Below are 25,000 nucleotides of genomic sequence, written 5' to 3'. Positions count from 1 at the left end.
AATCTAAATGTTACTCAAGTCGACTCAATTCTGAGTATTTGTATTCGAGGGTGGAGAGAGTTGTTGAGTGTGACAGTAGCCATTGTTGGTGTATATGCTGAAGAATTTTGATAATCTTCGTTTGAATGTATCTAAATCTGTTGTGTTCACACGTGATTCGGAAAGAGTGTGCCAGTCTTTGATAGTGCGGGGTGCAAATGAATATTTGAAGATGTTTGAGTTTGGTGTTTTAGTGTTTTTGCGTGGGTTTTCCTTTGAATGTTTTTTCTTCTTCTGCCCAGGTTACCCAGAAGCCACTTATACCTGGACCAAGGACGGGGTGACCTTGACCCAGACAGGTCAGACGTACTCCAAATCGTCTGCCTCCCTCCAGGATAACGGACGCTATTCTTGCACGCCATCCAACTCTAGGGGGACTGGGGAAGCGGCTTCGGTGGATATCAGAGTTTATGGTACGATTAGCTGCGAGCCTTCAGCATTTCAGTCATCTGACAGGGATGCCTCAAATGTTTTGCTATGTTTCTTTTTTGTTGTTTTGTTTTTTATATTGCTTATTCCATTCATTTTTCTCAAACCTGTGTTATTTCTCATTCCAGTTGTCTGATGTTTTGTATTTTATTTTTATTTTTGTTTGTTAGTATGTTTGTTTTTTTGCGGGGGCTTTTTGTTTCTTTTTATTTTTTTTTTATTTTTTTTTTTTTTTTTTTGTTTACAGATCTTTTCCTTTTCTTATAGAGCCATAAAAACTGTTATAAATACCTGAATATATTTTAATTTCTGTCATTATCTCAAAGCAGACAGCCATAATAGCATGCACTTTTTTTGGTAGCAAACTCGACATATTCATCCAAAAAAAAAAACAAAACTAAAAAGCAAAACAAACAAATAACCCCCCCCCCCCCCCAAAAAAAAAAAATAATTGTTTTTTTTTTTAATTTTTAAAGTAAAAACACCCGGAATATTTGTAGCATCAAGTGTATTATTCAAGACGAACATTTTCAGCGGTAAGGTATTTCCTTCATGATCGAAAGGGACCGAATTTGAATACCCGATGCGCTGTGTGACCTTGAGCAAGTCACATCCCCTAGCTCAGTTTGCGGCGCTGCACTGCGAATAACGCCTGAGTTTTTTCCAGTCTTCCACTGGACTAGACCAGAAAGACAATTTTCCCCTATGAGATACATAAAGGGAATTTATTTATTTATTTATTTACTTATTTATTTATTTATTTTATTACGAGTGTAGCAGCCGCCCCACTGCAGATTGTTTTCAACGTAAGCTGGAAAGAGCACACATGTCAAATGAAGAGCTCTACGGGGCCCCCCCCCCCCCCCCCCCACCCAATGACTTCGAAGATATAACAGAGAAGACTGATACTTGCGGGGCACTGCTGGAGACACAAGGAGGAGATTGCAAGCAGTCTTGTGCTATGGGAACCACTTGAAAGAACCAGAAACAGAGGCAGGTATAATACATACAACATACATTGACTGTCTGCTAGATGACACAGGAATGGACTACACCCGGGAGCTGCGTACACTCATGGAGGACAGGACAGAATGGTGAAGACTTATGGCTCATGTTGGGCGCCCAAAGGGAGGGCCTAAGCTAAGCTTATTTTATTGAATTGTCTTATTAATCATAAATGTCGCCCTATTTTTTATCCCCCCAGAGCCCCCAAAAATAATCCAGGCTCCCACTTTGGAGTTGCACGTCAAGCTATCGGACACGGACCCCCTGTCTCTCCGCTGTGGCGCCCAGGGGTACCCCGAGCCCGTGGTCACGTGGTACCAAGACGGATACAGCCAAGATTTGGGTACCGTGCCAGAACTGTTCACAGTTGTACAGAACAGAAAATCTGTAGGTGACCACAGTGTTCGGGTGGAAAGTATCTTGGAGTTCAGAGGTAGGTCACGTGATGAGGACAATGGATATTATTAGATTGACATATTTTGTACATTCTCTTTCGTTTTTCTTTGTTTTGCTTTGTGTTTTTCTGTTTGTTTATTTTTTGTTTTGTTTTTTTTGTTGTTATTTTTCGTTGTTTTTTCCTCTTCTTCTTCCTTTTTTTTTGGGGGGGGGGTTGTTGTTTTCTTTGTTTGTTTGTTTGTTTTTTTTTTTGGGGGGGGGTTTGTTTCTCTTTTTCTTTTTTCCTTTCTTTCTTCCTTTCTTTCTTTCTTTCTTTATTTATTTATTTGTTGTCGTTGTTGCTGTTGTTGTTGTTGTTGTTTTTGTTGTTTTTATTGGGGGCGGAAGGGGGGGGGGGTTGTTGTTGTTTTCTTTGTTTTTTGGGTTTTTTGTTGTTTTTTTTTTGTTTCTCTTTTTCTTTTTTCCTTTCTTTCTTCCTTTCTTTCTTTCTTCCTTTCTTTCTTTCTTTCTTTCTTTCTTTCTGTCTTTCATTATTTATTTGTTGTCGTTGTTGCTGTTGTTGTTGTTGTTTTTGTTGTTTTTATTGCGGGCGGGGGCGGGGGCGGGGGCGGGGGGGGGGCTGTAAAAGTGGTGTTTTTTCCATTCCCAAGATTGCTGTGACTTAGCCCGTTTGGGTCAGAGTAACTAAAAATCAAGGGATACTACTCGGGCAAAAGTACTAGGTTGTCAATTTTAACTGGATTGCTTCCCGTGATTCATTGGTCTGTCTGTACAATCCAAATTTTGGATTATCACCATCATTGGTTGTTGATGGTCATTTGGGTTGATATTAGAGTCGAGCGGAAGTCTCGATGATACCTCAAGTCATCGGCCACCAACACTCAAAACTTCCCAATATCGATGACCAAGGAAAAGTAGGGAATTCCCGAGAAAAAGCACTTCAACTGAGCTTTGGATGGCTTTTTTGTATTAAAACTTAAAATACATTAAATAAATTCACTTTGTATAATAATAAAACATTGATACCTATAACCATTTTGATCTATTTACGACGTTTGTGTTTTGTTAGCTGTTTAAAATATGATATAACGTCAATACCCAATACCAATGACTAGGTATTGAATGAAAGGACCGATGACTTGAGCGATGCTCGAGACTTTTTTGAGTCTCGAGACTCAAAAAAGCATCGAGACGCAAAAAAGTCTCGAGCTTCGCTCAAATCATCGCCACTCATCGCCGACGAGAGAGGGGTGAACAATGCAGACAGTACACATTGTAAGTAACGTGTGCGTCGCTTGCGCAGTATAGTCTCGAGACTCGAGACTCGGGACTCAATACGAGAAGCATCGATGACCAAGATTCTCGAGACGAGAAAAGCATCGAGACCTAAGTCGAGGTCGGTACCTTCTCAACACTCGATGACCTGACTTCTCAAAACCTAAAGCATCGGTGACCTTTTGGTGACCCGGATGCCCTCCCCTAGTTGATATACATGCCGAACATCCAGAGAAGTGTCAATCATTAACAATTGTGACCCATCGTCTCAAAACGGTATTATGTCGGGATGAACCAGATGCCTTTAAAAAAAAACAAACGTCAAATTGAATTTTAATTGGTCACAAATCTGTTTTAATGCTAAATAAATATGATATTCATTGTCTATAATATTGAAAGCATTCAAACTCAACATCATTTCTTTTTACTTCCCAGGCTCTAGTCGAGACGAGGTGTCACCGTCCCAAAGAAGTCACTTGAAGATTCGGGACATGGGAAATTACACGTGTAAAGCCGAGACCAACAAACACACGGACACACCGACAGCTGTCACACAGTTACTCATCAATTGTAAGTCTATGGTCTAGTACAGATGGAACCAAATTGACGTCACTCAGCTCTTTGTTGTTTTTAGCCATCCCTTTTTTATGATTAGTTGTAATTTAACTGTATTGATCAGAGTATGAGTAATCAAGGTTACACACAGTTTTGTGTGTTATACGTTATTTCCGGCTGGCGAATGATGTGAACTTTTTGGCTTAAAAAAAAAATCAAAAATCAATATTGAGCTTTTATATAGAGCAATATCCACTAAATGTGCTCAAAGCGCTTTACAAAGGGTCCCTGACCAACAGCAACAATTAACATTTAGGACGGGACATGACGCCTGTTAGGCGGTTACAATTTTTTCTTCGGACACAGACAACGCTTTAAAAGGCTAATTTTACACCTGAGTACGGAGAGAATGTGAGTAAAGAGTCTTTTCCAAGGACTCAACTATGCGCCGAGTGAGGCTCGAACCCAGGACCTTCTGATCCGAAAGCTAGTGTCATACCACTAGACCACATAGCCGCACAAGTGCAAAGCATCTATTGTTATTGATGGACCGAAATTGACATCACTCAGATCTTTGTTATCGTTTTTAGCCGGCTATTTTGACGAGTATCTAGTTATGACTAGATTGTATCAATCAGACTGTAAACATTCAAGGTCACACATAGTTTAGTGCGTTGGTACGTTATAGATGCTGTGAGCCTGGTTAAAATTCTCACAACATTGCCAATAACATTTGTGTTATCAGACCTTCCAATGTGTACACGTCGTTGTCAGTCCATACTGCCCTATTTATTGTCGGCCTGTAACCTTCACAAAGCCTCGCTAGTGGTGACACACCCACGAGCTTTATTGGAGAACCAATGTGTGATGTCAAAAAACCGGTTCCAATTTCATTGGAAGTGTAAAACTACTCTTCCGGAGACTCGATACATATACTGTGTAAATGATCTTCTGGCTTCAGAGTGATGGCATCTTATTTTCTATTCTTATAGGATTCAATAGTCGTAACGTCACTTCCTTCCTTATGACGCATGGTAACTTAGCAACACTGGCTCTAAACTATCGGAACAATGGCGGACGCCCGTATGAAATATTTCTCCGAGCATAAAAGCGTATCCAGAAGGAAAAAAAAACCCATAAATTTGATCATGTTTTGACTTTTACACATTCTGGTCACAAGACATATGAAAAGTTCTAGCCAGAATGAAGAATAAAAAGTAATGATTTTCTTTGTTTAGAACCAAGATGGCCGCCGTTGCCGGGTGGAGTAACATCAGACTGTTGAATCCAATTATAGGCTGGTCGTCAATGAAGACCATACATCCTTACTCTTTTACGTCCCGTAATCCTTAGAATCTTCCTCTATCTACATCCTGCTACTAAAATAGTTATACCACCTTATGATTCAATGTGAAGACCGTTCATTATCATCATCATCATCCATCATGGCTTGTCCTCTTGAGCACGTTGCCGGTCAGCTGTCTCCACGGATCACGATCCTCTGCGGTGCGCATGAAATCTGTGTTGCTTTTTAAGTCACATTTTGGCCATTCTTAGCTTATTTAGATAAGTCATTCTTTGTCTTCCTTCGAAAGAGTGGTTACATACACACTTCCAATGATTTTGGAACCGGAAAAGCAGAGGGTGTGGCCTTACGACATTTTTCTCTTCATTTTGCCTATTTCCGCTCCAGTCCCTCCCGTTCTGGAACAGACTTCAACTCGCTACGCCGTGACTCGTTTGGACACGTTGACCCTTCAATGCCAGGCCCAAGCTCACCCGCCTCCTGCCTTCCAGTGGTTCTTCAAAGGTCAAAGGTTATCGAGTGACCCAGGAGAGATCACCGTCGCCCAGACGGCCCCGTTTACCAGCGGGGTCAGTAACATCAAGAGTAGCCTTACGATCGTGAAGATAGTAGACGAAAACTTTGGCCTGTACAAATGTTTGGCCATCAACGCCCTCGGGAACTCGTCTGTGGAAATTGAGGTCACGACAAAGTGTAAGATTATTTATTTCTTTATCCTCTTAAGTTAAAGCAAAAACGATTTGTTCTCTCTACCAAATTGTTAGCTTTTTTTTTTTGGTGTTGGTGGTGGTGATAATGTTTTTTGTTTTGTTTTTTGGGGTTTTTTTTGTTTTGCTTTGTTTTGTTTTTTGTTTTTTGTTGTTTTGTTTTTTTTTTTGTTTTTTTTTTTTTTGGTTTTTTTGTTGTTGGTTTTTTGTCTATTTTTTGTTGTTGTTGTTGTCTTTTTTGGGGGTGGGGGGGGGGGGGTAGGGATTTTTTTTGTTTATTTTGTTTTGGTTTTGAGATATATTTTGTATTTTTTTTCTCTCTTGTATGTTAAAAAAAAACAAACACAGTTCATTATTTATCTCTTCTCTCTCTCTCTCTCTCTCTCTCTCTCTCTCTCTCTCTCTCTGTGTGTGTGTGTGTGTGTGTGTGTGTGTGTGTGTGTGTGCTCCCCCCCCCTTTCCAGCCTCCTTTTCCCCGTGTTAAATAAATTCCACATAATAATAATAATTGTCAATGTTTCACCAGCCCGGCCGGAACAGCCTACAGACCTGAGGGTGCTCTCCAAGACCTGGGAGTCTGTCCATCTCGCATGGACGGCGGGCTTCGATGGCGGCTACACCCAAAAGTTCTTCATCAACAGGACACAGGCTGTTGTGCCTTTGTCTGCCAGGTCTTTCAACATCACAAGTAAGTCTTTAGCTATTGGATCGGGCCTGTCAATTATGACGAAAAATTCGTAGAACTACCAAATTTTTGCTCCAATTTCTGAACCTCATGAACGTCGTCTCTAAGTCATTAAAACTTATTGAAACAGGAAGTTGATGCCAGACATCAGAATTTTGAGATTTTTAAGTGTTCTTTAGTCGTGGTCAGGATAAATTGTTGATTTTTAAAGTTAACTTGGGGGGGAGGGGGGGGGGGGTTACAATTTCTATCTCCTAAGAATTACGAACACGTACAGGGAAAGAGAGAGAGAGAGAGAGAGAGAGAGAGAGAGAGAGAGAGAGAGAGGGAAAGAGAGGGGGGGGGGGAGAAAGAGGAGAGAAGAAAGAAAGAAGAGAGAGAGAGAGAGAGAGAGAGAGAGAGAGAGAGGGGGGGAAAGAGAGGGGGAGAAAGAGGGAGAAAGAAAGAAAGAAAGAAAGAGAGAGAGAGAGAGAGAGAGAGAGAGAGAGATTTTCTTATTTAATTCTATCTATTAACTATTTCCCTTTTTGTCTGCCCCCCCCCCCCCTTTCCCTCCACCCCCAGAACTTCATCCATCCACAAGCTATACGTTCCGTGTGTATCCTGGGAATCAGCTAGGCGTAGGACCTCCGTCTTCTTCTGTGGTCGTTAAGACGAGTGGTAAGTAATGGTATACTGGTGGTGGTGTATTGGTGGTGGTGGTAATGGTATTGGTGGTGGTGGTAATGGTATTGGTGGTGGTGGTGGTATTGGTGTTGGTGGTAATGGTATTGGTGGTGGTGGTGGTATTGGTGTTGGTGGGAATGGTATTGGTGGTGGTGGTGGTATTGGTGTTGGTGGTAATGGTATTGGTGGTGGTGGTGGTATTGGTGTTGGTGGTAATGGTATTGGTGGTGGTGGTGGTGATGGGGTTAGTGATAGTAGTAATGGTATTGGTGGTGATGATGATGGCGATGATGTTGGTTGTGGTGGTGGTGGTGGTGATGATCATGATGATGATGATGGTGATGATGATGATGATGATGATGAGGAGGAGGAGGAGGAGGAGGAGGAGGAGGAGGAGGAGGAGGAGGAGGATGGGGAGGATTAGGAGTAGGAGGAGTAAAGTGGTGGTGCTGCTCTTGGTGGTGGTGGTGGAGTGGTGATGATGGTGGTCCTGGTGGTGGTGGTCATGGTTGTTATGATGATGATGGCGCTAATAGTTGTGGTGCTGGTGGTGTAGGTGGTGACGGTGCCGTGGTGGTGATGATGATGATGATGATGATGATGATTATGATGATGATGATGATAACGATGATAATGATAACCAATTTCACATTAAATATTTTTTTCCAGACATCCAAATTCCGTCCCTGCCTGAAATCCCAGTTTTTAACTCCAAAGAGCTTAAACTCTTGGTGACTTCACCAGAGGGAAACCTCTACTGCCTCAGGGTTAAGTACAAAGCCAATGGGGAATGGAGATCTCTCAGTGGCTGCAAGAAGGTAAAGTCCCGAAACGTTTTTGTGTCGTGTTGCAGTTGCAAATAAATCTGGCTAGCTTTACAGAAAACATTTTTAGCTTGACAGTATGACGTCACAAATCGATTTTTTGGGGCTAATTTTAGGTCAGATTTTTAACACTTGACAGACAGTACGACGATAGAAATTTGATGATAGATTTAACAATTGACAGTATGACGTCACAAATTGATTTTTTTGTTAATTTTATTATCAGATTTTTAACACTTGACAGTTTGGCGTCAGAAGATTTTTGAAATTTTGATGGCTGATTTAACACTTGACAGTACGACGTCAAAAAATGATTTGTTTTTATTTGTTGTTGTAATTTTGATGTCAGATTCAACACTTGACAATTTGGCGTCTCAAATTGAATTTTTGTTGTCGTGATGTCAGATTTAACCATTGACAGTTGTTGTTGTTGTTGTTGTTGTTGTTGTTGTTGTTATTGTTGTTGTTGTTGTTGTTGTTGTTGTTGTTGTTGTTGGTGACGATGATGATGATTTGATGTCAATACCAGTATTGTTGTGTCAGTTGAAGCATGATTATGTCCTTTGCCGTTGCCAGGTGGTGGGAGACACGCTCGAAATGAACCAAAGAGGAATACGTGCCATCAATGTGTCTGTTTGTTTGAGTCATAGGCCGGATGTGTGTGCTACGCCCATGGCTGCTGATATACGTAAGTAGTCTGGAACAATCTCTCTCTCTCTCTCTCTCTCTCTCTCTCTCTCTCTCTCTCTCTCTCTCTCTCTCTCTCTCTCTCTCTCTCTCTCTCTCTCTCTCTCTCTCTTTCTCTATCTGTCTATCTCTCATTCTCTAATTCTCTCTGTGTGTGTTTCTCTCTTCCCACTCTCCCTCCCCCCCCCTCTCTCTCTCTCTCTCTCTCTCTCTCTCTCTCTTTCTATCTATCTATCTATCTTTCTATCTCTATCTCTATCCCCCCTCCCTCTCTCTCTTTCTTTCTTTTTCATTCTCACTCTCTCTCTCTCTCTCTGACTATCTCTCCCTCTTACTCTCCTCTCTCTCTCTCTCTCTCTCTCTCTCTCTCTCTCTCTCTCTCTCTATCTATCTATCTTTTTTTTTTTTTTTTTTTTTTGTTTCTTCCTGTCTTTTTATATAAAATGTTACAGGAGGGTCCAAATTAAAGGGAGACAATCGTAAACTCAAAAGTTCTCAAAATCAGCGGTTATGTTTCTTGCCTCTCTCTCCTAAAAAATAAAATACGTGTTTTTAAAAAAACAAAATGGGCGAGTTGATTCGTCCTTCAAATATCGATCTGTTAACTTGACCCCCATCTTGTGAAGAAAAAAAAACAACTCCCAAACCTGGGACTTCCAAAGTCCCAGCTTTGAACGTTTTTGACAAGATTTTATTCAATTTAATAAATCGAGATTTAATGGATGAGTCTACTGGCCAAAATATTTTTTAATTTGATATTTCAGAGTGCGGCCGTTTTGTGAGAGTGGATTTTGTCTCTTTAATGTTAGAATACACAAAGTGGCAGCGTGGCTCGGTGCTGCGGTCTTTGTTTCCTACCCGAAAGGTACCGAGTTCGATCACCCGTTGCTGAAAGAAAACAAACAAAACAAAACAAAACAAATACCCAAAAAAAGAAAAAAAGAAAAAAAAAAAAAAAAACATCACGTTTTTCTCATCAAGATCATTCCGGATATCATAGGTCACCCGCGTTGCGTCACAAATTATTAATTAACAGGTTAACGTTTACGTCCCCAAACCTACAACGATCGACGAACGAACGAACGACGAGGAAGAAAACGAAGCTCTAATCCTCTGAACTCAGTGTGTAATGAATGGTACGTACATAATCTATGTTGTACTGTGTTGATATTGATTGGTACATCGGAGTCTTAGGACAGGTCTATGTCTTCTTCCTCGATGAGAGAATGTGAGTAAAGAGCCTTTTCCAAGGACTCGTATGCGCCGAGCGAGGATCTAACCCGAGTTTACTATCTAATTGAGCTTTTATATAGCGCAATGGCCACTAAATGTGCTCAAAACGCTTTACAAGGGGTCCCTGACCAACAGCAACACGTAAGATGTAGAACGAAACATGACGCGTGTTAGGCGATATTATTACAATTCCTTTTTTCGGACAGAGGCAACGCTGTTAACGGTCGGGTACTCATTTTACACCTGAGTACGGTTAGAGAATGGGAGTAAAGTAAAGAGCCTTTTTCCAAGGACTCAACTATGCGCCGAGCTGAGCGAGGCTCGAACCCAGGATCTTCCGATCCGAAAGCGAGTGTAGAACCACACGACCACATAGTTTAGTTCGTCGATCGTTGTAGTTACGAGTTGATTGTCAGGAACGTAATAATCGTTATCTCCCCTTGCTATTATCGACAGCTGAACGTCATGACGTCACGACATATGTCGCAATTTATGATGAATGCAGACCTGCCAAGTCATAAGAAATATCCGTAGAATTTACGAATTTTTGGCTCCAGCTACAAATCTACATTCGCCTCTTTGACTTAATTTAATAAATGTTGTTGAAAAGGAAAATTTAGTTCCTTATCTCATTCATCTGTGGTGTTTCATTCATCCTGTTTTGTTGATAAAGGGGAAACCCGAAACGTTCATTTGCTCTGTTTTTGTAATTAAATTGAAGTTTATATTCAACTTCACATCATTATTTATAGATAGAATGAAGTTGACGTCACTGGGGTCTTTGTTATTGTTTTTTGCCATCCGCGTTTATGTGTAATTCTCACTTAACTGTATTAGTATTATCCAGACTGTAAAATGTCATGGTCACACACAGTTTTGTGTGTTGGTCCGTTATACTTCCGGATGGTAATTTTGTGAGCTAGTTAGCCAAGCGCATACTATCTATATTCAGGACTTTGAAGCATTTGCGGATGGATTATGGTGATGCCTAATCATTGATTTGTAAATCTATTTATAGTAACTTTTTCTCTTTTTTTTTTCCATTGGAAACTACGATTTAAAAAAAATTCAAGTTGGCATCTCTGTTATATGCCGACTACTCGTATGTGTGTGTGTGTGAGTGTGTGTGTGTTTGTGTGTCTGTGAGTGTGATTGTGTATGTGTTTGGTGAGTGTGTGTATGTGTGTGCGTGTCTGTGAGTGTGTTTGTGTGAGTGTGTATGTGTGTGTGTTTGTGTGTGTATGTGTGTGTAACTGTCTGTGAGTGTGTTTGTGTGTGTGTGAGTGTATTTGTGTGTGTGTGTGGGTGGGTGTGTGAGTGTGTGTGTGAGTGTGTTTGTGTGAGTGTGTGTGTGTTAGTGTGAGTATGTGTGTATATGTGTGTGAGTGTGTTAGTGTGAGTATGTGTGTGTGTGTCTGTCTGTGAGTGTGTTTGTGTATGTGTGAGTATGTGTGTGTGAGTATGTGTGTGTGTTTGTGTGAGTATGTGTGTGTATGTGTGTGTATGTGTGTGTGAGAGTGTGGTTGTGTGAGTGTGTGTGTGTTAGTGTGAGTATGTGTGTATGTGTGTGTGTGTTTGTGTGAGTGTGGTTGTGTGTGTGTTTCTGTGTGAGTGTGTGTGTGTCTGTGAGTGTGTTTGTGTGAGTGTGGTTGTGTGAGTGTGTTTGTGTGAGTGTGTGTGGTGTTGTGTGTATGTGTGTGTGTGAGTGTTTGTGTGAGTAAGTATGTGTGTTTGTGTGAGTATGTGTGTGTGTTTGTGTGTGTGTGAGTGTGTGTATGTGTGTGCGTGAGTGTGTTTGTGTGTGTTTTAGTTGATGTGAGTGTGGTTAGTGTGTGATAGTGATGATGTGTTGTGTGTTATGATGACTGCTCAAGGTGTGCATTGATTTTATCAAGTTATTGATTGTATCAATCAGTTTAAAATAATAATATATTTTCCTCCCTATGACTTCTCATGCGTTCGTGCATTTTGAAATGAGATCTGTTTATCGTCATATCTCTTCTCTCTCTCTCTCTCTATCTCTCTTTCTCTCTCTCTCTCTCTCTCTCTCTCTCTCCCTCTCTCTCTCCCCCCCTCTCTCTCTCTCCCTCTCTCTCTCTCTCTCTCTCTCTCTCTCTCTCTCTCTCTCTACATCTCAATGAAAAGTATTTTTATTGTAAAGCACTTTGAGATGCAATTGCGTAGAATGCGCCATACTAAATGTACATCATCATCATCATCATCAGCATCAGCATCATCATCATCATCATCATCATCATCATCATCATCATCATCATCATCATCATCATCATCATCATCATCATCATCATCATCATCATCATCATCATCATCATCATCGTCATCATCAATTTTCCTTATCAAGTTCCTGGGTGGTGCAAGGAGGTCACACACTCACTATGTCTTCTATACCCCCGTATCTGTATTTATGTTCTTACTCGCCATTAGTCTTTGTCTTGGAATGAGATTACTTGGTTTTCTCCTGAATCAATGTTATGTTGCTCTAGTGAAATTTTACAATATATATATATAAGTGGCCGAAGTGGTTGTGGCATTGCACTGTGATCCGGATGACCCGGGTTCGAGCCCCGCTTCAGGCACTTTCGTGTTTTGTCCTTGAGCAAGATTATTAACCCCCAATTTGCTCACTTGGACAACATGGGTGATTCCTGTTGACATCAGACATCTTGTTTGATGAGTTATCTATATTCCTTCGTGATATCTTATGATGTCGTGGCGCAAAAGGCATACTTTTTTATTTATTTTATATTATATAATATAATCAATCTACTTACTAAAATATGTCGTCACATTGAGTACAAATATTTTGTAAAATTTCACAAGAGCAACATACCACGTCTGTTGTTGCCCGAGGCCAGCGTCATTGTGTCGAAAGCGCCGTAAAAACCTTAAAAACAAACAACCAAATATGGAGTACCCGAGATTTTAAAAAAAAACCCATATTTTAAAATTTGGCCAGAAAACTCGTCCTTCAATTATCGATCAATTTAAATGACCCTCATCTTGGCAACAAAACAAAAAGACCTCTCAAACCTGGGAATTCGCGAAGTCCCAGGTTTGAGAGTTTTATTTATTTATTCATTATTACTTTTTTTTTTTTTTTTTTGTTTTTTTGTTATTTAAATCGATCGATATTTGAAGGACGAGTTTTCTGGCCAAATTTTAAAATATGGGTTTTCCAGAGTACGACAGAAAGTGAGTTCGTTCCAATATTATGATGTGTACCAGATTGACACGGTTAGTCACGTGGAAAGAAATAAAAATAATAAAAATATGGACTTTCCCTTTCAGTGGCGTGACGGTGTGTAGTCCGATGAATGTCTAGTTGTTCTAATACTGTATTATGTTTACCTTTGGACACGCAAGACTGAACAATGAATAGGGTGGATGATTCACAACACACTTATTGACTGCTCTGTGTGTCGATAGAGGCAAACTGAAAGAATAGGCTGAGTAAATAGTCATGTTTTTCAAATCTCTGAATTTGGGAGGCCTTCCGAAAGCTCCTACATCCCCAGTATTTAAAAAAAATAATGTTCTAGGGGGTTTGGGAGGGGGAAAACTTAAAAAAAAAAAAGTCTCCCCACTCCCAAACCCCCTACTAGAACATTATATATATATATAAAGAATACTGGGGATGTAGGAGCTTTCGGAAGGCCTCCCCTGAATTTATTAAAATCTAAATTGTTAAACTAAACTTGTGTTAGAGCCTCGCTCGGCGCAAAGTTGAGTCCTTGGAAAAGGCTCTTTACTCATGTTCTTTCACCGTACTCGGTTGTAAAATGAGTACCTGGACGTTAACAGCGTTGTCTCTGTCCGCAAAAATGGTTATATCGCCTTACGGGCATCATGTCTCGTCCTACATGTTAAGTGTTGCTGTTGGCTAGGGACCCCTTTGTAAAGTGCTTTCAGCACTCTTAGTGTAGCCTATATTGCGCTGTATAAATGTTCAGAAAAAATATCGACTGCACCCAGGATCGATCTTGGTCCCTTTGCCTGTGAAGAGAGTGCTCTAACCAACTGAGATGTTGGGACCCCGAAGGCTAATTTTTGGAGGTTGTTTTTTTTTTTCTTGTATTTTCTTTCTACTTTGTCTGGCACTCTCTTATACACACCTTCTCAAATTTGATCTTAGGCATCAGTGCTTGATCTCCGAGTTGTCCCTTTCCAATACAAAACGCGAGTTATTGCACTTCTCCGGTTGTCCTTTATCCGACCTGCATGTGTTGTGGGGCAACCACGAGAAATTCGTATGGATTCAATAGTCTGATGTCACGTCGCCCAGCAACGGCGGCCATCGTGGTTCTAAACAAAGAAAATCGGTACTTTTTATTCTTCATACTGGCTAGAACTTTTCATAAGTCTTGTGATCAGAATGTGTAAAAGTCAAATCATAATCAGATTTACAATGGGTTTTTTTTTCTTTCCTCTGGATACGCTTTTATGCTCGTCGGAGAAATATTAAGTTACCACACGTCATTACGAGGGAAGTGACGTTACGACTGTTGAAGCGCATTTCAGACACAGGCTAAGCATTAATGTCATTACAACGCTAATATTTTATATTGGTTCCAGTAAAGTTCCATTTTCCTCATAATATTATAATAGTAAGTTTAATTTATAAGAGAGAAAAAAAAAATCAAAACAAAAAACAAAAAAAAACAAAACAACCCAACAACATCAACAGCAAACAAACAAACAAAACATAGCAAAACAGGAGAATTAAAAAATATAATGTGTTTAAATTTGTTAAGTATTTTGTTGGCTTACGTCTATGTCAGTAGATTTACTTTTTATTATGATTTATTTGCTTAATTGTTTTTAGAAATTCATAAGTTTATGATAAGGAGGGCTTTAGATAATACAGCAGCTGTGCTTGGTTTTGCATTATGGCAATACCCAGTGTAAATTTCCACAAGTGGATAAATAAACTTAATCTTATCTTATCTTATATTAATAATGATGATGATGATGATGATGATGATGATGATGATGATGATGATGATGATGATGATGATGATGATGATAATAATAATAATAATAATAATAATAATAATAATAATAATAATAATAATAATAATAACAATAACAATAACAATTATAATAATAATGTAATTTATGTATATAGTGCCTGTCCCATACGACAAAATAGTTCTAGGCTCACAATATACATAGCATGCAATATACATTATTTTAAAAAATTACTCTGTCACATTATTATCAACAATATTAGGCTAACTGTCTATCCATTTCTTTTCTTCATAACTGCTCTATATTATCACAAATCCACCACAACCCCCCTCCCCTCCCCCTCCTCTTTCTCTCCCCCCCCCCTTCTCCCCCCCCCCCTCTCTCTCTCTCTCTCTCTCTCTCTCTCTCTCTCTCTCTTCTTTCTCCCCCTCTCTCTCCATCTCTTTCTCTCTCATTATGCAACATAACTGCCCTCCTCCCTATCACTCCACACCCCCTCCCTGTTTTATAACTTCATTTGGGGGGGGGGGGGGGTCAACAGCTACTTAAGTATTTATGCTAATTTAACCCGAATTGAACCTTTTTAAAAAAATATTATTATTCTTGCCTCCACGTCTACCGCCATCCCCGTTCATCGATATGTTTTCAGGGTTGATAAAATTATATTTATTTAGTGCCTTGATTGTTGGTCTCCAGACGAAGGACAAGGCCCGAAACGTTGTTTGTCGGTGTTGTCTTTTAGCTATATATGCCGATACTTCCTCATTTACCACTGTGTTATTGAGTCGCACTACCCACTTTATTTTTCTCTCTTCACTGGTTCATTTAGCACGTTTAGCTTTCTTCACCCAGCGCAAGCCTACAAAACAAAACTACCGAGCTTTTACGGGTCAGAGAGTAAAGCGTTGGCCAAAAAGGGACGAGTTCATTTTGGGTCAGTAATAGGGTGTATTATAATCAAACTTGGCTTTTTTTACATCCAGTAACTAATCAGAATTCTAAATTCTAGACGTTTTATATAATAAACACATTTTGATATTCACCCCATGACAAAACTTCACATACACCTTTTATAACCCACCACAGTTTCATATTGTTTGCCGTGAATACCCCTTTACACCCCTCTCTCATCGACCCACTTCGTATCAGGGTTGCCAGTTTGGCATTTTAAATGCCAGATTCCAAAAATCTGGCATTTTGAAAACCGTTTGGCATTAGAAAAATCATTTGGCATTTGGCATTTTCATTTGGCATTTTCTTTTCTTGTATATTATACTTCAAATGACACCTTTTCTTAATTATTTCATTACCCCAACAGGAAATTTAGTATAATTCAAAAAAAGAAAAGAAAAGAAAACACGCAAGCCACCAGGATATGATAGTAAATTGTCTATCAAAAGTGAGTAGTTTTCTTAGTGGGGGTGGGAGTCAACAGACTTTGGCATTTTTTTGAGTGTTTTGGCATTTTTGAGTCTTCCCCTGGCATTTTGTTGAAAAATAATCTGGCAACCCTGCTTCGTATCGGAGCTAATGTAAACTTTCTTCCGCCATATTGGCCTCTTAGGCGAAGAGTTTCCGATCTCCGCTGACTCAAGAGACTATCGAAGGATATTGTTTTTCAGATTGTAACGCTCGGTTGGATTTATACCAAAGGATAACACATTATAGTGGCCATAAAGTTTGCTTCATGTGTTGTACATCATTCAGTTTTTCATGTGGTTTTATTTTATATCGATTTTCTAAAAACTTTCCAACGAAGTTAGTTTCCGAGTCAACACACTCCACACAGGAAGTGTGTTGATGAAACGAGAGTGAAAGTGAGAGGGAGGGTTACGATTATATGAGTGTATCCGTGTCGTGGAAAAAATATTGTTTTATCATTCTAGATGCACATTTACCGTTTTTCAAAATTGATTTGTTGTTATGAGTTTGTACACAACTCTTTATTCCTCATCTCAATGCAAATCTAATAATAAGATCAAGATTCATATCCACTTCCTTCTGGTCTAAGTCGTAAGTCGTCGCTCTCACCTCTGCTGACTCTGAACACTCTGTCTGATTGTTATTTAAATTATGTGTTATTATTATTGTTGTTTTACTTTCATATATTCGGACTAGTGTGTGAATTTGTCTTTACAGGGCTATATATCTAAATCGTAAATATAAAGGCGAACTTCCACCCTCAGCCTAAACCATCCACTGGTAGAGATAAGTCAGTCTAAATCAAAATAAATTGGTATCCAATAGTAATAGCAGTAGTAGTAGCTAGTAAGTAGATAGTAGTAAGTAGAAGAGTAGTAAGTTCTATCTAGTAGTAGTAGAAGTAGTAATAGTAGTAGTAGTAGTGCAAAAATAGATTCAGATAGTACTGGACTTATTCGAAAGTGAGAATCATTCTGACTGAATGAATGTAAGTCAAACCTAACTGAGGTTATAAGATGCAAAAAAAATAATTAAAAATTCACAAATAAACATATGAGTGAGAGGATGTTTACCAACTTGACCTGGCCATGACCTGATCTAGTGTTATTGAAACCCGTTTGCCACTCTCAAGGTTTTCAATCTCTGTATTTCAGTCTCGGGTATCATTTATAATTTATAATTATAAGTCATGTCTCATTTTCTTCTTCTGATCTATGTTTCTGAATGACTCGTTTCTCGATATAGGTTAATCTTCTATGTTTATAAGGTATCATCAAAGAAATTGTTTCAAATAGTCAACTGGTCTGTCATATCAATTGTCAGATTTTGTGTAATAGTAATAATAGATAGAAGAATAGAATTTCGTTAATGAGACTCATAATATAACTGAAATGTTTTACTGTGGTGTATTGGATGTTGTAATGTGAATAGAACTTCATTAATTGGGATATAAAAATGACAGTCACCATCATCATTTCAAGGACTGAATTATTGTGATTCAACAGCTAGTTACACAATTAGCACCGTGTTGAATTAATAAAAATCACAAGTCTAGCAGTTTGAAACAAGTCTAAAGATTTTCATTTGTCTACACACAGAATGGGAGGTAAGCATGGTTTATGTTCCATTTGTTAATCATATTTTTTTTATATTTGGAAAGTGTGTGAAATCGGAATTTAAAGCAATTGTATAGGTTTCATTAACCATTAGCTTTGCATGTAAGCATCTCGAAGAACTATTAATAGTTCATTAAGCCATAGAAGGAAGAAAAAAAATTGATTATTTAACTATTATGCTTGGTGAGGTTTTCTTATTTTTATTTATTTTATGTTAGATTGAGAGTGGAATGGATACACCTAACATATTGACTATTCATCACCATGTATTACCAGATTTGTTACAGTGTTTTTGCTGCTATGTGGTTTAGTGGTATGCCACTCGTTTTCAGATTGGAAGATCCTGGGTTCGAGCCATGCTCAGCGCATAGTTGAGTCCTTGGAAAAGGTTCTTACTCACACTCTCTCATCTACTCATGTGTAAAATGAGTACCTGGCCATTAACAGTGCTGTCTCAATCCGCAAAAATTGTAATATTGCCAATCAGGCAGTCTCGTCCTACATGTTAAGTGTTGCTGTTGCCTTGGGACCCCTTGTAGAGTGCTTTGAACACTTTAGGTGGATATTACGCTGTATAAACGCTCGCATTAAAAAAAGGAATGAATCTCAGGAATCACATTTTATTTTGAATTCCAGGAATTCTTGTGATACACCAACATCATAACTACTGAACTGCAACTATGACTGCATTATCATCATCATAACTACTACTACTACTACTACTACTACTACTACTACTACTACTACTACTACTACTACTACTACTACTACTACTACTACTACTACTGCTGCTGCTGCTGCTACTACTACTACTACTACTACTACTACTACTACTACTACTACTACTACTACTGCTACTGCTACTACTACTACTGCTACTACTACTACTACTACTACTACTACTACTACTACTACTACTGCTACTACTACTACTTCTACTACTACTACTACTACTACTACTACTACTACTACTACTACTACTTCTTCATCATGATAATAATAAAATAGAACTTTATTGTCCAAAGACAGTATGGAAATTCTCATTTTGGTTCACATTGGTGTCGTGCTATATAAAGTAAAATGACTGTATAGTTGTTATATTAGTGTAGTGGACACATACACGTACACAATTCACTTGAATATAGAACATCTGTCAGTTGGAAATAAACATGGCTTCACAGCAGGGAAGAAAACATGCATGAATAGATAATGACTAAACAAATTATCATGAAGAGGATGACGGTGGTGATTGTGATCATGACTACTACGGGGACAATAATGATTATGATGATGATGATCATCATCATCAACAAGAACATTATCACACCACTGCACCACCACATCATCAGAATCCTTGTCACATCGCTATCACTTCCATTACCGCAACATCATCTTTATTGTATTTGTATTTTATATTGGGGGTCAGCTTGGCTCAGCAGTACGGTCTTTACTTTGTACCCGAAAGGTACTGAGTTTGATCACCCGCCGCTGCGCTGTGTGGCCTTAAGCAAGCCATCTCGCCCTAGCTCAATTTGCGGCGCTGCACTGAGGCTGACGCCTGGGTTATTCCAGTCTCCCCTTGGAATAGACCCTAGCATACCTGCCGAACCTTACAAATTTTTCGTAATTTTACGAATTTTAGACAAAGTTCATGGCCAAATGTGAATTTTTCATTCTTAGTAATACTTAAATCATAATAATAATAATAATAATAATAATAATAATAATAATATTGTGGTTGTTCGTACACAGTTTCAGAAATTACGAATTTCCTTGTCAAATTACTAAAAATTTACATAAAAATTACTAAATTTGAAGTTTTCAATTTGGCAGGTCTGCCCTAGAGAACTATTTCCCCTCTGGGGTGGATAAAGGGAATTTTATTTATTTATATTTTATTTCCAGCACAAGGACATCAGCAACACCGCCACCACTTCTCATCACATTACTTCTTCTACCTTAGGTCACAAGCTTGACATGATCATATTTACCATTGCACCATCATTTCCATCACTACCACTACTACAACAAATATCATATAATATATCATTACAACTGCCACCGCCACCATGATCTCAACTACCACCATTATCACCTCTACCACACCATCATCATCATTATTATTATTATTATTATTATTATTATTATTATTATTATTATTATTATTATTATTATTATTATTATTATTATTATTATTGTTATTATTATTATTTATTATTATTATTATTATTATTATTATTATTATTGTTATTATTATTATTATTATTATTATTATTATTATTATTATTATTATTATTATTATTATTATTGTTATTATTATTTATTATTGTTATTATTATGGTCGGGCTTGAATTGTGGCTTGTATTAACATCTTATGGCTTGGGTTTGGTCTTTACACCTTTATAATCTTTCTCTGTGCGGCTATGTGGTCTTGTTATGTGACACTCGCATTTGGATCGGATGGTCCTGGTTTTCGAGCATACTTGAGTCCTTGGGGAAAAGACTCTTTACTGACATTCTCTCACCGTACTCAGATTTAAAATGAGTACCTGGTCGTTAACAGCGTTGTCTCTATCGGAAAAAAAATGTAATATTATATGTCTCGTTCTACATGTTACGCGTTTGTTGCTGTTGGTCGATGACATCCTTGTAAAGCACTTTGAGCACTTTTAGAGGGTATTGCGCTATATCAATTCTTTTTTTATTGACATATGAAGCTTATTGTTGTTGTTGGTGTGGTGGTATTGATGTTGATGTGTGTTAGTTTAATGAGTGGTAAGGAGGCCATGAAAAGTTGAAAACAATATTGTATGTGTTGTGCCGTCAATACAAAGATGCTGGACTCAAGGAGAACATTTCACTCTTCCTCCTGCTTCTCCTCTTTTTTATTTTATTTTTCTTTCCCCTCTTCTTCTTCTTCTTCTTCTTCTTCTTCTTCTTCTTCTTCTTCTTCTTCTTCTTCTTCTTCTTCTTCTTCTTCTTCTTCTTCTTCTTCTTCTTCTTCTTCTTCTTCTTCTTCTTCTTCTTCTTCTTCTTCCTCTTCTTCGTCTTCTTAATGTTTTGGGGTTAATTTTTGTTGTTGTTTTGAAAATCTTTATGTTTCAATTTGTCTTTACTGTGATTGTCAGCAATAGAAAGAATTTTTTTATTAATTTTTTTGTTGTTGTGTCTTTTTAATATATATATATATATATATATATATATATATATATATATGTATTAATACCGGATAGGGAGACTTTTGGTACCCCTATTAGTTCATTTTACAGTACTTTACCAATAGGGAGACCAAAATCCGGTCCCCCTATTGATTTGACCTCTAGCACATTCACTTTTCTATTTTTAGTTTAAGGTTGTCAACCCAACCGTCAAGGATATATAATTGTAAATCATAGTATTGAAGTTATTTGTTAAACACCACAGTAAGAAGAGTTATGCCTAAATTTTCACGTTGGTCAATAAGGTGACCGCCTGAAAAAAGTACAATAGGGGTACCAGTGTTTTCATCGATATATTTCAATAGTGAGGCAATATATCTTTCCGAAATTTTCTCTAAAATTCTAGAGCATTATATGGATTTTTATAGTAATGAAAACCTAATATAAAATTGTGTGAAAGTTGATGAACTGAGGAATGAACAAGATATACGAATTATAATCTATTTTTAGAAACAGATTTATCGAATCTTGGTCCGGATTCTTATCTTGGTGACAAGAGACAAGCAAACATAGTAACTCTTTTTTTCGTGAAACGTATGTTTAGTCAATTTCGCGCATAAAGAGGCACTCGGCACTCACTCACTCTGCAAGTCGGTAGTAGGTGGTTATCAGTTATCAGCTCGGCCTTTAGTTCTTAGTCAAACGCTTCATCAAACCCATTATTGAGTAGCATGTTGATGCCTGATGCCAGTTGAAGCCATCTCGACGTCGTGAAATGGAGCATCTTCTGTCATAGCAGTAGAATCGTCAGATGCCGCATTTAAATCCTCCATTCCAGGCGTTGCTGTTGCCATATCGATCTTCGAAATGATTTGGTCTAGACGTCAAGTTGACCCGTTCTATGTCTGAAGAGATTTTAAAGTGCAATACCTAACATTATAACTTGATCTACAAAAGAGTCTTTTTAAATGAACCGCTGTGTTTCTATATTTTTCAAGAACCAAGGATATCTGATAACCACTGACTACTGACTTACAAAGAGAGTGGCCGACGGACGTCCTCTCTATAGCCGCAAGTATTTTTTCGTCACTTGCTGAGTTCCAAACTAGACGTCTATGGCATCGTGGGGTAAATTGATGCTGGAGGCATCATTGAAGAGACACCGAGATAATTATAATGGTAAGTTATTGGCCATTCTTATTACATCACAGTTGATTTAAGATTTTCAATAGGGTAGACATCACACACCGATTGATGATTGTCACTTGTCAGTCAGTCATTTGGAAGTGGAGTCAGATAATTCGGGAACTTCTGTAGACTGTAGATTCACACTAGTGAGTAAGATCTGTCGTTTACTACTAATACTACTACTACTACCACTACTACTTTTAGTTTTAGCGCTATCCAACTCAACACTTCTCGTGTTTATTTTATTTTGGCAAAACTAGAATGGATTTTTGAAAAGAATATAAAATAATTTAAACTTAAACCTGTCTTTGCATCTTGCTTTATGCATACAGTATGCCATATCACAGCCATCACAAAATCATAGTTTAATGTTGAGAATATGCTATTTCTTTTGTAACTTCAGATCAGAGAGATTTGAGCTTTAAAAATCCTGAAAAATGTCTTGCTGTCAATCCAGACAACCCTTTTGATGTGATCTATGATGTTCATGGTAAGAATGTAATTTGATGAGGAAATGAATAACATTTAGGTACACATAGTTTGCTTTTTTTTTTTTTTTTTTTTGAGTCATGATGTGTAATACTATTACAGTCAACTCCGGATAATTGCAACTCATTTAATCGCAACTTTCGGTTAATCACAATATTTCCTAAGCAATGGAAATAATTCTATATAAAAGTCACTGGTTAATTGCAACAAACTTCGGTTTTTTAAAAAGTGGTAAATTCAAGAAATCAAACAGTATATCATGATTAAATTTCATCATGGATGAAATCGTGACAGGTTGAAGAATCGAGAGTGAGCAGGATTTAATGCTACAGTAGTGTGTCACCACTCTGTTAGAGTCGAAAGAGGGCGGGGCTCTGCAGTATGGGTTTGTGACGTCATCGGTGGCCATTAAATAGAAGAGGGGTGGGGCTGGTCATAATCTTGACAACAGGTTATAAATGACAGTTATAAAGAGAGACTGAGCGATATCCTTTGTTTTAGGATTAACAACTGTGCATTGTGACCAATGAGTTTGGTGAGAGCTTATTGTCTCTCATTAAGGCTAATCTCTTTAACTCTGACAAATGTTGAATTGTTGAGAAAAAAGATTGAAACTTCTTCCAATCTGAATAAGATATCGGCTTGCTTCATAGCTGCTTTTGGTTGACAAATCTACACGGGGCTGCCATATGGTTTTTGTTTCAATCAAATTGCTCTATATGTGGTTGACTAAGAATATTATTTACTGGTTTGATTGACAATAAATGTGTAAAATGTTGAAATAGTGGACAGGAAACTGAATTTCGGTTAATCCCAACATTTTCGATGATCCCAAGGTATTGCGATTATCCTAAGTGGACTGTACCTGAATCTTGAACGAAAAACTATCATATGGATATGATTATAGACAGATTGGTTTCTGGAATTATATTTCCGTCCTCCCTTGCCAACTCTGACGTTCTTGAAATTTAAAAGAAAATAGCCAGAAGGTTTCGGACTTAATTTTCTTTTTTTTCCAAAGGACAATAGTCATAAGGTAAATAATTTTTAAAAAATCCTTTTACAGCATAAGATGGCATGATTTTTGTTTAAGAGTTTAGAGAAAAACTTGCACATGATAGTCTTCAGCTTTTTTTGTTGTTTTTATTTTCTATATAGACTCCAACTCAGAGCCTGAAAGTGATGCAGAACAAAGTTCCATATCACATGATTCATTTGTGGTAAGTATGTACATTAAAATAAAATCATAACATTTGTATAGCGTTTATCCACAGTTGGCACCATGCTCAAAATGCTTCACATCACCATATTTTGTGGTGGACAAAACAAATTTGCCACAAAAGATGAGACCTGCAGTCTGTTAGGCGCAATACAATATTTCAGGACAAGGACAACACTGTTTTACACCAGTGAGATCTCCTAGTTTTTTGTTGTTAAAAATTTTTCTTTGCAGTGGACTTCGCCAACAATAACACTATTTTAAACCTTCCTCGTTATATTTTGAAGTGATATTCATTGATGAGCCATTCACATTTGAAGTCGTTTGTTTTTTATTTGACAAAATGTGAAAATGATGCGTTTCCAGGAAAAATTAAAATAGCTTCTGTTGGGATTATACTTTTGATCTCGCATTTTGTCCAAATTCTCTTGCATCGTAATGTTTATCAACTTTTTTTGTTAACTATATTGCAGTTGCAAGGTTAGGAAGTTCATATTGTTGCAATGACAACCGTTTATATGTCCAGAATCGTAGTGATATAAAAAATTGTTTTGTAGTTGTTGGTCCTGGTGTAGGATTTAAAGAGTTGGTTAAAAACGGTTTACTGAAACCCTGGTTGGTGTATCTATATTTATCCAAGCACAGTTGAACATATTAAATACTTAGACAATATGTCTGCCTTTCTCAACTCTTTTTTATTATACTTGCATTATTAACCAGCTAATTGTTTAGTTGGATTATTAAACAATGGCTCTTCATGTTTATTGTCAACATGAATAAATTGATTGATCTGTCATCTTTTCCACAAAATATACAGGGTCCCGATTTTGTTGCTGACTCCGAGTCTGATTCCTCTACGTACTCTGTGAGGTACCCAATGCTGAGTACATCATTGTCTCTGGAACCTAGTGCTCATTCCCCAACTCAGTCAGAGCCTCATCCACAACTATCACAGACTGAACCTCGTTGCCAGTCTGGGACCCAGGTTCAACCCGAATGCTATACACTTGCAAACCAACGTGTTACGTGCAATGGTGAGTCATTTTTTTGTCATTCTTCTCCTTTGATATTTGTGGGATCAATTTTAATTTACCCATTCCTTTTAAAAGAAA

The 25,000-nt window shown here is 38.0% G+C and overlaps 2 protein-coding genes across 4 annotated transcripts in view; both read left to right on the top strand.

Moving 5' to 3' along the window:
* The window catches only part of LOC144959391 (uncharacterized), a 190,401-nt gene that overhangs the window by 99,993 nt on the left and 65,408 nt on the right, over nucleotides 1–25,000 (top strand). For all 3 annotated transcript variants that reach the window (XM_078891966.1, XM_078891965.1, XM_078891964.1), the window contains exons 14-21: nucleotides 282–452; nucleotides 1,673–1,906; nucleotides 3,580–3,714; nucleotides 5,393–5,698; nucleotides 6,239–6,400; nucleotides 6,962–7,057; nucleotides 7,733–7,881; nucleotides 8,464–8,575. In XM_078891966.1, the coding sequence (XP_078748092.1) occupies nucleotides 282–452; nucleotides 1,673–1,906; nucleotides 3,580–3,714; nucleotides 5,393–5,698; nucleotides 6,239–6,400; nucleotides 6,962–7,057; nucleotides 7,733–7,881; nucleotides 8,464–8,575 (1,365 nt within the window). The remainder of the gene's footprint in view (nucleotides 1–281; nucleotides 453–1,672; nucleotides 1,907–3,579; nucleotides 3,715–5,392; nucleotides 5,699–6,238; nucleotides 6,401–6,961; nucleotides 7,058–7,732; nucleotides 7,882–8,463; nucleotides 8,576–25,000) is intronic.
* Nucleotides 21,621–25,000, top strand: part of LOC144959778 (uncharacterized) — a 10,890-nt gene continuing 7,510 nt past the window's right edge. The window contains exons 1-4 of the mRNA XM_078892516.1: nucleotides 21,621–22,171; nucleotides 22,584–22,670; nucleotides 23,828–23,889; nucleotides 24,706–24,922. Coding sequence (XP_078748642.1) covers nucleotides 22,108–22,171; nucleotides 22,584–22,670; nucleotides 23,828–23,889; nucleotides 24,706–24,922 — 430 coding nt within the window. The 5' untranslated portion in view covers nucleotides 21,621–22,107. The remainder of the gene's footprint in view (nucleotides 22,172–22,583; nucleotides 22,671–23,827; nucleotides 23,890–24,705; nucleotides 24,923–25,000) is intronic.

This window comes from Berghia stephanieae, chromosome 14 (genome assembly GCF_034508935.2).
Source record: "Berghia stephanieae isolate SIO BIC M18660-M18661 chromosome 14, UCSD_Bste_1.3, whole genome shotgun sequence".
NCBI lineage: Eukaryota > Metazoa > Mollusca > Gastropoda > Nudibranchia > Aeolidiidae > Berghia > Berghia stephanieae.
This window is presented reverse-complemented; position numbering and strand designations above follow the sequence as displayed.